The following is a 13,130-nucleotide window of genomic DNA, read 5'->3' on the forward strand; positions in this document are numbered from 1 at the left end:
CTAGTTTCCCTTCAAAACACAGATGTGTGTTAGTCACAATTGAAGCGACCCGCAAACACACGAACAATGTTAAGTTTCAGGTTTCCCTTACAGATGAGGAGACAGAAAAAAAAAATGAGAGAGCTTCTCTTATCTGATGTGCCGTCACCACAAAACATGCAAACAAAATATTATAAAACTGACTTAAAAAAATATTCTTCTGCTTTAAGAGTGAAATATGGATTTGTAAACACCACTCAGTGTACACTGATTACATAAACATCTAAAAACATAAGACAGGATTTTCTTTGTGAACTTTCAGTGGTTATTCCCCCCCAACACACACGCACAGCTCTTTGGAAAAAACAGGAGAAACATTAAATCAGAGAATGAACTAGTTAAACTGGGTGTACTTTCAACTAACTCACTAAGTTAGCGTGCTACAGTCAATCAGTAAAAGGAAGTGCCTAATTTTACTTTCAGGAAGTTTTATAAAGTACACTGTAACATTTTCAAATATTCTGCACTGTCTAAAGCTGACAAAGGGTGCACTGTCTCCATTATGCCAGTAGGTGGCAGCACAGCTCAAACAACGTTAAATACCAACTCTTAATTACAATCTCTGATGGCAATTCCAACTGATTACTATTCATTTTTTGGTTTGTTATTTATTTTTGCGTTGCTAGCTGTAACATTTTACTGAGGGACCGGTCTGACTCCAAGAGCATCTGGAAATGCTGGAAACAACATTATCTAAAATTAGATAAGAACTTACTTAAAAATGAATAAGGTAGAGAGAAAAAAAAATTATATTAGGAATAAAAATTTTGGGGGGTTATTGTTTGCTTTTCACATTTTCTCTTTTACGCTACACTCTGAAAGGCAGATGCAGGAAGTGATGGGAGGAAAAGGAAGGTGGTGCAAGGGCTTTGAAAACAGGACAAAGGAATGTGCCAAATACTTTAAACTGCTTTTACTTTAACTCGGATGCAGAAATGTGTAGTTAACACACATGTAGGCATGTATTTTATTTCCCATTATTCCACCCAAAAATTCTTCTTGATTAATCTAAACAGCTAGTTGACTATCCAAAATCAAGTGATTTTACATTTCTTCTATACCTCTATATCTTTTAAGATATCATCTAGTACTAACATCATGGTTTCTTACTACTTACCAATCTCAATGTTCTTTACTTGTTGCACCTAGAAACATCTGCTTAATACCAACATGTAAATGGTATTATGTTGGTAATGCTGCACTTCAGACTGAACTTGATGCTGTTATGAAAACCTCACCTGTGAGTTTTGGGAGACTGCAGAGGAACCCGCTGTGGGATTGGTGGTGGGCCTTTAGATCCTGCTTTTGGAGGAAGAGGTGGAATATTTTTGTCCTCACTGGGAGAGGAGATGGAAGAAGCTTTCCTGACTTTATCCCCACCGAAAGATGTGGTAGAAGGCTGTAGGGGTAATGAATTAGGCCTAGGTGTGGTCGACTGGATGCTGGGAGTTTGGACGAATGCTTCTGTGGAAACAAGGGTGCTGGTGGGGGTAGATTTCTGGGATGAAGATTGGCACTTTACTTCTGGAGGTACCACAATGATCCTATCCAAACTCAATGAGCTAGAGTGTTGAGCAGGAGATGAGGAACTCAGAGATGAGATGAAGGGCTGTGGGGGGCAGTTAGGTGTGCTGCGTGGGGGAACAGGTGGTAAAGATGTATCAGGCAGTGGAGACACAATGGGTGTAGAGTGACAGTTAACTGAATAATTAGGACGAAACTTAGTCCTCTCCTTTGGCACAGGCTTAGCCTTTTTTTCATCCGGTGCTCCACTCCTCTCTTCCTCCTTTCCTCCTACAGGAGCAGAGTATCTTTGTAGAGGATCAGGCTTTGTTTCTCCTTCTCTATTACTGTGGTCTTGTATATCAGACAATTGTCTCTCCTTGGGGACTGGTTTGTCTCTCTCCCTGGGTGTAGGTCTTATCTCACCATCCATTTTCCCTTCTTCTACTTTTCTTTGCATGGGAATAGGCACAGGCTTCTCTTTCCTTTTAACTTCAGGATGACTGGTCTGCTCAGACCCTTCTGGCTTTATAACATTAGAGTATGCCTCATAACTAGCAGTCATTTTGTTAATGTTTGCCAGGATTCGTTTCTGATGACCTGGCAGGTTGATGCCCATCCGATCCAGTTGATCTGGCGTGAGGTTCTGGAGGTCTTGTAAAGTTGTCAGCCCAGCCTCCTGGAAGGCCTCACCATATTGCTCCAAACGTAGCGTGCTCAGCCAGTCACTCACGTTAGCACTGGATTCAGTCAGAGACATGGCTTGTTAGTACGTGTTCGCAGCATGTGTGAAGGTCACCATGCCATGTGGGTTTGCTTTCATGGAAAAGACTGATCGTAGCGATTCAGACCATGGCTCTGCAGCCTGTGGAACAAAGAAAACATCAACATGTCAATTGCAACCAACCACATTATGCAGCTTCAAGGTTTTTTATTTTGCTTAAACCATTACTATCTACATCAGTGAACATGGTGAAAGCATGTGGATGTGTCAAAAGCAAATTCATCCTTGAATATAGTTTGCAGATGCCTGAATGTGACACATTTATTTGCAGGCAAGTATAAACACTCTGGGAATGTCCAGTCATCATATTTTTTTAGAAAGAAGTCTAAGATTTGGTTCTATTTCCCAGAGATGTGTTTTAGCATATCTAAGAATCTACCTCAGAAAATTCAAGCTGGAGAACAGAAGGGTCAACCTTGATCATATCACCATATCAGTTGCAAAGTCACCTCAGATATCCCAACTTCTGAGAACAGACGAACAACCACAGAAACAGATTTTTGCAATTTATTAAAGTTGGTTTAAGGCTAAGAAGCCCCTCAACACATACGTTTTTCTATGTATCGAGACTGAAAGAACAGATAGTCTCACCCACAGAAACATCCAACACTTGTTTTAGGATTCTCAAGAAATCCTTTAATTATTTGATCCCTGTTTTCAATAAATCCTGATTAAGTTTTTTATGTTTATCATTTCAAGTAAAGCAGAAATGTGACTGCTTCTGTAAACTGTCAATTTATAATCAGCTTACTTATTTCTCACTGAGCTTAGTAAGATGCAAAAACCACAAAAAGGTAACTACAGTAATGTAAAACTACATATTAGCCTGTAGTCAATGGATGACATGTATTTACCACATGCTGAAAGACTTATACCTAAATAGGGTTTCTTCAGCAATGTTCATACAAGGTTGTGACAAATCCATGAATGTTTAAATCAGTTCCTATCTTTTTCTCTGGATGTGTTTCTTGCAGTCGCACTGCCATAATGAATGCATCATTCCAATTTATTTTTTTCTCAGGAATAAATTAACAAAACTGTCAGGGGTTTTTCTTTTGTTCTCCTAAAATTGAGTGGAAATGTTAGATGGTGCTCCATTCAACCATGTCCTTTCGGCAAACCTGAAACACATTTTTAACCAAGTGATGCAATGGTGTTTTCTAAAACTTTGCATTGGTAAACAAACTTTGTTGCTAACTTGATGATACAACATTGTATCCAGAACATCAATTTATGATAATGAAGATTGTAAAAACTTCCATTAAAAGGTTAGTTAATTTAAAATAAAGTGCAAACAGTCTTGTGAACGATTATTGATAAACTGGCATAGTAAAAGTCTCACTTTAGTGAAAGAGGAAGTTGTGTTAAAGCCTTGATGGGGGCTGTCATTTTTTATCAGCACGTCTTCAGTTGAGGAAGACACACTGTAACGCCTACATTCCTTTCCTGTTATACAAATAAGGTTGTCAGATTAAACTGGTCTGCCCACATGCGTGTATGAACTGTCGTCAAAATTTGTGATCTTACCAAGTACTGTCCCTGAGAAGCCAACATATACTCAGTATGCTGGCATTACTATGTGAGGAAGTGTGAATGACGCAAGAGCTGGTATACAAATAATGACCTCACTGACCTTATACGTCTCTATAACTTACACTTGGTTGATTCTCAGCATCCACAGGCCCTTTTCTTTTGCACTCTTCTGCCTTTTATGTCTCCCTTTCTCTTCGGTTGGGATTTTATTCACCTTGGAATATCAATGATGTACCTCAGATCAAAGTGTGACCTTGATTAACAATGCTGATGTGGCAGCTCACAGCTCATTAAACACATTCATATATTTAGTATAAATATGGCAATACAAAGGTACCAAAATTTCCAAGTCAATATACAAACACCTGAAGCGTTTAGCGTCTTATCTGAAAGCCACATACTGAAACAAGGGGAAACTGCTGGTTTCCTCACACATAGCCACAGACACTGTTTCCCCTCTGTGCACACAGGGCTCTTAACTGAATACAAGTATGAAAGACAAATGGAAGGTTTTGGTGATTTCTTACATGTTCACAAAGATACTCAACAGTGAATTAGGGCTTTTCCAACAAAGTGATTGTTGTTGGTGACAAAGTGACCAGGGCTGGTGATAGAGCCAGGTCTTAAGAAGATCTGCAGAAGGACTGCTTTGCTTTTCAATCACCCGAGAGCTAAGTTGCAGCAATATCGTTGAGTCATTAAGGTTTTACCAAGATAATGTTGGGTCCTCCAGGGTTTATTCTATATTTTTGTGAAGGATTATAGCACATTAAGACACATTAACTGCAAAAAATTTATTATTTACCCCAGTTTTCCAGCAAAAAGATTATCTGACATCCCCACCTTTATTTATTATGGTGGTAATAGTTATTAGGGCAACAGTGACATCAGTGGTAGACAGGTTCGATTCCTGCTCCAACCGCCTCTGTTGTAATGCACCTGGACAAGACAAAATATGGCAGCCTTGCTTCTGTCCAGTAGCTTGCCATCATCAGCATGTGAATGGAAATGACTGATTTCATGTAGTCTTTGAGTGTCCTAGAAAAAGTGTTATGTAGGTCTGATGTCATTTCATAATATTTATTATCAATGGAAAATTATTTCCTGTAAGTACAGCAGCAGTAAGTGGCACACTGACCCTCCTATGACTTAAGAGAAAAAAAACTACAGTTGTAAGATACAGGAAAGAAGTCTGATCGAGTAATGCTGATGTTAATCCAACATTTTACTACCTTTTGAAGCATAGCATTTTTATGTTTTATTATTTTAGACGTAAAACTAGAGTTTCAAACATGGATCTCACAATGCTTTCATCGGTTCCTGTTCCGTGTCAGCCCGCCTTTCACTTCCGATGAGAGCGGTTATTTTTACACAAAGTGGAAGGTAAACACTGGCATCACTTAAGCACTAGAACCAATTTGGTGGAAAAGAACCCAATGAGAATTTCATCACCTTTACAACAGCACACTGAAATGGAGGGTTTGAAATGGTAGACAGCAATCAAATTCTACATTCCTCCATCATCTTCCGCTTAATCAGGGACTGGGTCGCTGGGGGTGGGCGGCCTAAACAAGGAGGCCCAGACTCTCTTCTCCCCAACTGTTTGAGCCAGCTCAAAAATGTATCTTGAGAAAAAAGAAACAATCCAGTTGCCCTCTATTTAAGCACTTTGAAGTGAAATAATAAAAAAAGTGTTTAAAGTTAGCCTGGCCATTGCCTTTCTGCGCTATTCCACTTGATTCAAATCTCGCTTACATCACAGTCTAGCCTTTCTCTTGTTTACAAGGACTGCCTTGGGTAGAATTTCAGCGAACAGAAGAAAAATTGTGAACGATGACTTTGAAGTTCTGTGCTGTTTTAGAAATGTAGTCTGCCTGTGGTTTTAGCATTGGTGATGGAGGAAATGAACGGAGCAGTTCAATTTGCGATGATGTTGAATTAACAATAACAGCCATCTTGTTTGGCTCGGTACTTCTGTCTCTGCAATGGAGGAGGATTGTTTACGGCACAGGCAATGCCTCGTAACCTTCATAGCATTGAGCTGGCGCATTACATATGTCACGGACAAATGTTAACAATTTAGCATTAACGACATTGAAACGTCAACAGAATCTATGCCTCAAGGAAGCTATTGTTTCTCAATAGCTGGGAGTCCAGGGCTAGTGTACGGAGCAAAGTTTAGTTTAAGGGGCTGATTTTTATACCAGGCTGGCTTAAGCGCTTCAATTAGCTGAAATTTAAACTTAAAAAGTTCACAAGATAAAATACATTGTGAAATGAAATAATTCAAACTTTTAAGTGATCCTGTTCAACATTTTTAACATCTCAAACTGAACACTTTCAAACAATTATTTCACAAGTAATTGGTCTCTTCAATTTTGTAAGCGAGGTTTTTCTTTTGCAATGTTGTAAGCAACATTTTACTTGATAGTCATCTCAGCCTCGTGTGATAATGTATCTGCTGTGGCCTGCCGCTGAATGGCAGCGCTGAGAGGGTCACCTGACAGCTGAGGCATTTCATGTGTTTTATAGATGCATTACGTTTTTTCAGTAAGAATGCATCAGAACCAGTCACAAATGCATTCTTGCCGTCCATGATGTTCCCACACTCTTTACAGTATGTGCGGTGCATTACAGTATTGGGTGTACTGCATCTTAGCCAGCAAAATGATCTACTATCTTCTATCTACTATCTATACATGGACGTTTAGAGTGAGCATGTGTGAGTTTTAATTGCACGCATCACAAATAATTGTTTGTACACATTGATATATGCACTCAGATTAGTTTCACGGTGTGCTCAGACTGGCGGCGCAACTAAAGCGACATAATTATCAGCGGTGCAATACACGGGAAAGTTCCGTTTTTGAGCAAAACTTTGGGATCTCAGTCGGAAAAGTGTGGGTGTGTTGCACATAACCTAACTTAGTTTGCTATAATTTGAAAGGTAGATAAGATAGTTTATGATGGAAACTCACTCACAATAACCTGAGCATATCTGTAAGAGCACTGAACTATTTCTTATTTCTAACAGAATCCTAGGTGAGAACTGATTCTTAAAACAGAAACTATGTAAGGACTAGAATAGCTGACAATGAAGAAAATAAATATGAGTGAGCATAAAAGCCCAGGACTATCCACTGTAAGAAATTAACATTTGTCAGTGTGTGACGTGTTTAAATTGATACATTTCATCTCCTTTCTAATGTTTTCTCTACTAAAGCAGAGACCACAGTGTACAGGGACAGTGTCTCTTGCTGTCAGCTCTCTGATAAAACACAGTTCCTATTTTCTTTGAATTGAGGAACTTCAAAACTGTTCATGCAATCAAATAAGAGTATGATTGGTCTTCAGCAGTCGTTGGTGAGTTACTCACAATCACCCGAGCATGCAAAAAGTCTAAAATTAATATTTTAGCACACAGCATCTTTGACCAAGAATTAGATATTTCACACAAGCAGTTTCTCAAAGTTCTTAATCAGCCTACAGTTTTGTTCTTATTGTGTGGGTGTTGACTGTGAACCGCATTGAGAAGTGTTAGGAACTTTTCTAGTGGGTGAGAAAAACTAAACAACAAATGTCAAATGCCTAGGCCTGTACCCTTATTACTAAATGTTTGCAGCCAGCCAATGTTTTTTTCTTCTTTAGATACTAAGCAAAAAGTCAAGACAAGATTCATGTATCTCAAGTCTTTAGAAGATTAAAGAAAATAACTCAATAAATTTAATATACTTCAAGAATGGACAAGATTTAATACATGAGCATGTAAAGTTTTCAGTTTGTGATTACAGAGTCTTTAAAATTAAGCTTGGCTACCTTTACTGCCCGAAAGATTTGGGTGGCTTTTGATTCTAGCTGCCACCGACATTCTTAGCCGTCATTCAAACTCTGAAATATTTACTTGCTGCAGACTTGCTGCAATATTTTGATTCTAAATATGCCCACTGTCACTGTAGGTCAATTAGGTCATACACATGTCAATGTTGTTGCATCACATTCATCTCTTCCCACTTTAAATTTATATCTACAAATCATTTCATACTCTTGCACGTCACCAGTACATGTCAGTTTTAATATGTGGAGTAAGATATTTGTATGAATAGATGAGATAAATATGAATTAAAAAGCTCAAATCCTACACAAATTTTAATTTAATTGTAAATTATTTAATAAATGATTTACCACTGCATCTTCTGCCCAGCCACTGCTTATTATAATCCCTATTTAGGTCCACCAACCGTGATAAAATATGACAGATTTGGAACACTGGTCAAATAAAAAATAACTAAGCAACTTCCTAGTCAATGTGATGTATTGAAGCATATAAACACTACTATAAGATTGTTTTAAATCTTCAGTTGTTAAACCAAGCACAAAACAGTCCCAAGACAATCAGGAACTCAGAGATCTTTGACATACACCATGACTGCTGTTTTTCAAACCGGAGGGAGTCAAAGAGTACAGTATGAACTCTTGATATTCTACCTTTAGTTTCTTAACTTCCCAAAAGGTAAGAAGTTTGGGTTTGCTATAGATTGCTTAAATATGTTGGGTATGTTAAAGTAGCTGTTGGACCTTTAACCAAACCAAACTTACTTTCATTTCTTAATCTCTTATTCAGTATTTTAAAACTTCCCCCTTTTTTTTTTTTTTGTTTTTTGCATTTTTCAACTCTTCCCCATGTCTGTACGTCTCCCTCTCCCTCCCACACAGACCTGGCAATAAACAGACTCTCTGTACTGCCCTCTCAATGGACCGTTCTGTTGCCTGGGATAGAGGACGAGACTGACAAGAAGGAGGGAGTCATGGTGGGGGTCCGCTGTTCGGCTAGGCTGACGCTCTAAGACAAGCGCTAACCTAATCATACTATGTGTGAGAGACAGGATTCCTATTAAATTCTGGTTCATGTCTCATATCCTTTTTAAAGTTCTCAGAAAGAAAGACAACTGTGATGCTCTGTCTTCTGTTTCTCCATTTCAGTTACCTTATTAGTGGGCCAGTTCAGATACTATTTGCACTGGTGTTTTTTTACATTCCAGAGACAAAGGACAGAAGACTACACTTTGTGAATAAACCTGATCTCCATAACAAAAACTTTTCTTTCTTAAACTTTGTACCCTTTTCCTGCCTCCTTGCTTTGTGTCTTTTAAGGCAGGTGTCTGAGAGTGTCAGTGTGGTTTGACCCAGCCACAATAACCCTTGACCTTGTTTCATTTTAACACACCACTGGAACTTTGTCTTTGTTATTTCTTATGCCCTTTAAGATAATAACAAAGACATATTTTTATAATACTGTGAAAGGCAGATTTAGGCTACATCCATTGCTGTCAGTGGTTCTATGTGTATTTACATCACTTGGTTTAGATATACTCTATAGAGCAGTGGTATTAATGAAAGTACAGGGCTGCAGCGAGGGCCGCAGTCCTGCAACTTTTAGATGTGCCTCTGCTGCACCACACCTGAACAGAATAATTAAGGCTCTGGAAAACTGGTCTACACAAGGTGGAGGTAATTAAGCCATTTCATTACATTGTTTTGTACCTGTGGCACATCTAAAAACTGCAGGACTGCGGCCCTCGAGGACTGGAGTTTGACACCCCTGCCTTACAGCTTTCTCTATGGCCAGTCTGCTGTGTTCCTTGATTTCCATGATGTTTGTCCACAAACAAACCTATAAGGCCTCCACAATTTAGCTGTGTTTGTACTGAGATTAAGTTATTCACAGGTTAATTAGGTAACTTCTGTTGATAGTTCTATACCAGGGGTGGGCACTCCTGGTCCTCGAGGGCCGGTGTCCTACAACTCTTAGATGTCTCCCTGGTCCAACACACCTGAATCCAATAGTTGAATCACCTCCCAAGTGCAGTCAGGTTCTCCAGAGTCCTGCTAATGACCTCAGTATTTGACTCAGGTGTGTTGAAGTAGAGATACATCTAAAACTAGCAGGACACCGGCCCTCGAGGACCAGGAGTTCCCACCCCTTTTCTATACCAAGGATTGTTTCTAGGCACGGGTAAAAAGATTTAAATAGAAAAATACACAACACTTAATTAAAAGCATTTTACATCTTAAATCAATGCATCATTTTTATTGTAGCAAATAAAATCCAAGAAAAAATTGCTGTTGTAACGTGACAAAATGTACAGACATTGCAGATGCATGAAAACTTTGCAAAGCAAACAAAGGTTTTATTCAGTCAGACAGCTTCACCTGATCTTGTTTGTATTTGATTCACTTTTAGTTTAAAAAGGTTTTCCTTTGTAAAACTCTTTGGTAATCCAACATCGCAAATTGATTCAAAATCAGTTGAATATTAGCTAGTGCAAAGTAAAATTTAACTTCAGCTCCAAGTTCCTTTACGATGAACTGATTCCTAAAATAAATACACTGAACTTATCAGTGTTACTTCTCTTTCTGTATCTTAACGAGTTATAGCACAGGGAATGCTGTAACGGAGACAAGAAGCAGAGCTTAAATAGGTCTCTTGCTTTGTGTATCTTTCCTTTATAGTAAAAGGCCTTTGTGCCTCTCATCACAATAATAGTGTTAGTTTGCATCTTTGTCTAGAACTCTTTTTGATCAGCCTTCTACCATTTCAGCTTGGAGAATACTCAGAAACATGCTACAACATCCTTTTACAGGTTTCTGATCAAAATCGAGAGAATGAAAAACCTTATCGGCCCATCTAAGTATCATTCGTCATTCGTCGATGATTCAAGTGTGAACATAAAAACCCAATTTCCCTAGAGACAACTACAGAAAAAGGTCTGGCGGGTGAGGCTCATTAAAGCTTAATAGCTCAACACAGCTTGTTTAAATAATTACCTCTCAGTGTGCAGTGTTAGCATTATGCATAATTGCCACTTTTACAGCTAAATCTATAAGCAGCTGTTTTGAAAACGGATGCAAAAAGTCCTCTTCTAAAATTAATTTCTGAGAAAATCTAATACTACTGCATCTAGCCTTAAATCAAAAAGTAATGTTATTTTGATGATGTAACATGCGCAGCTTTTTATTATTTATCAAATAATCAGATGAATAGTGCAAAACAGACAAAAATTGAAACAAGTGGATCTTAAACTAAACGTTTGACCGCCTTGAATGTGGAGACGACTCTCAGATCAAAACTTTAACCTTAACCAACTAAGCAACTTCTAAAATTGTGCAACAGCAGAGATGACATAAACAGGAAATTAAAAAGTGTCTTAAGATAAAAGATTGATGCCTTCTAATAGCAGTCTTCGACGCGCATTGTGGGTTTAAAATGCAATGAAAAACTGGCTGAACTAAAACTGTGCAAATCTGGATTGCACATTATTAGGAAAACATGCAACTGCAACACTATTTGTTGAACTAAACCCACATTTTCCTCATTCTTCCTTTTCTCTTGTGTCATTCTGATCAACCCTGTAGTCTAAAGCATGACAGTCATTCTGTTCCCATCAATGCTGAGCTGCAGTAGTAAAAGATAACCTGTACATAGTTGAAATACAGATAGAAAATAAAAATGCATTCCTCTAAAATGTGCCTTAGTTGATATGATTTACCGTAAATTTTGTTGGCAAAAACATAATAAGACTAAATCAACCAAAATTTGGTCCAAACTAAAATGACAAACGCAACTAAACTTAGTAAAAAAAAAAAAAAAAACTATGGCTGAAAAAAAATATTTAACTTAGCCGTCTAACGTTTCACTTCCTTGAAGGAAAAAGTTGGAGTGGAAAATCAAAGACAAGTTGGCAATGAGAGTGATGAGGTTAAAAAGGACTGCAGGACAGAGTTCATGGAACAAGGAGAGGACAAATATGTATCAACTGCTTTTTGCTATCAAAGTACACCAAGATTTTTATTAAGTTGCAGTTTCAAAACTGCTTAAATCTTCTATTCCTAAGGTTTAAAATCTTTTCCTTGATACCAGAGAAAGTACCAGATTGACTGGAGTTTTGATCACCCCGCCCCACCACTCTTCTTCCTTGCCAACAAGAAAATCAGCTGTTTGGAAAGGAACACGGAAAAGAAAAACGTTTCAAGCTTCAATTGACTTGTTTGTTTAGCAGCTGAACGTAAGCTTTAACTATCTCGTATACGTGGCTCCCATATACTATATTTTGCCTTTTATAATTGCGTAAAACTGAGAATTTCTTTTAAATAAAATAGGTTTTTGCTCACTTTGACCTTAAATTCAACCCACTATTTGTGACTAAAACGTTAGTTATTCCTTGATTTTCAAACTATCCCTAGCTGAAATAAATGTATTGATAGTTATGAACTGTTTGTGGCCAAGACAACTTAATAGCATTTATTCTCACGTCTTTTAGGATGCTGAACAATATCCACCTTATATTTTTCATTTTTATGAAAACAAATAGGCTTTGATGTATTTATTTTATGTTTTTTTTATAAGACTTTTCATTATCAACCATTGTCGTTTGGCTTGAGGATACATGTAAGAGGCAACTGTTATGAATTAGTTATTCAATGACAACAATAAAGCTTAAGTGCCGTGAGTATATTAAACAGCTGACTCCGGTTTTAAACTGATCGACCATCAACACACAAATCTCAGCCACAACAAGCACCACAGCAGCATGAAACATTCACAAAGCCCATGTTTCACTTGTGCATCCTGGTATTTTTCAAAATCTACTCTGCATTTCTTAATAGTTATTCCTCCATGAACACACTGGAAGTTCTGTTCACCGCAGAGCCACTGCAGATTCCTGACTGGGAGCAATTCTGGTGCTGCTGTAAACAACCGGTTGGGCAGTTCTTGGCATTCTCTATGTGGTTGGTAGTGTATTTTAGTTAGTGATCAACTTGTTACGTCATGTTTACAGATTCTTAACTGGCTAGAAATTCTTTGCATAGTTCAGCTCCTTCATCACTCTAAGTTCCAGTAATCAGCTTACCAGTTTACTTCACATTTCTACTAATATGCTGTCCACAAGAAGAACTGCTACAGAATACAGGCACACACAAAGGACGTGACTCATGTACCCATCAACAGAGACACTGCTGCTTTCAGCCCACTTTCAATTAGGAGTGAATAGTGACTCAGTCCTGCCAGTACAGAGACGCATCTGAACAATATCCTCTAGTGAACAACCTTGTGCGCGAACAAATGCTCTTGGCCTTCTCTTTTCAGGACGCCAGAAGATGTTTCTAACTCAACCCTACAGTCCAGCGCCACAGACCTGTCAGCTGTTCACAAGAATAAATCCATTCTGAGTCTGACTTTATGGGGTTTTGTGTGACGAGTGGGTACGTGCAA

At 38.2% G+C, this 13,130-nt stretch overlaps 1 protein-coding gene across 3 annotated transcripts in view; it reads right to left on the minus strand.

Annotated features, from left to right (window-relative positions):
* Positions 1-13,130, minus strand: part of LOC122832940 (arf-GAP with Rho-GAP domain, ANK repeat and PH domain-containing protein 1-like) — a 65,382-nt gene that overhangs the window by 49,365 nt on the left and 2,887 nt on the right. For all 3 annotated transcript variants that reach the window (XM_044120173.1, XM_044120172.1, XM_044120171.1), the window contains exon 2: positions 1,278-2,407. In XM_044120173.1, the coding sequence (XP_043976108.1) occupies positions 1,278-2,302 (1,025 nt within the window). In that variant the 5' untranslated portion in view covers positions 2,303-2,407. The remainder of the gene's footprint in view (positions 1-1,277; positions 2,408-13,130) is intronic.

This window comes from Gambusia affinis, linkage group LG06 (assembly GCF_019740435.1).
Source record: "Gambusia affinis linkage group LG06, SWU_Gaff_1.0, whole genome shotgun sequence".
NCBI lineage: Eukaryota > Metazoa > Chordata > Actinopteri > Cyprinodontiformes > Poeciliidae > Gambusia > Gambusia affinis.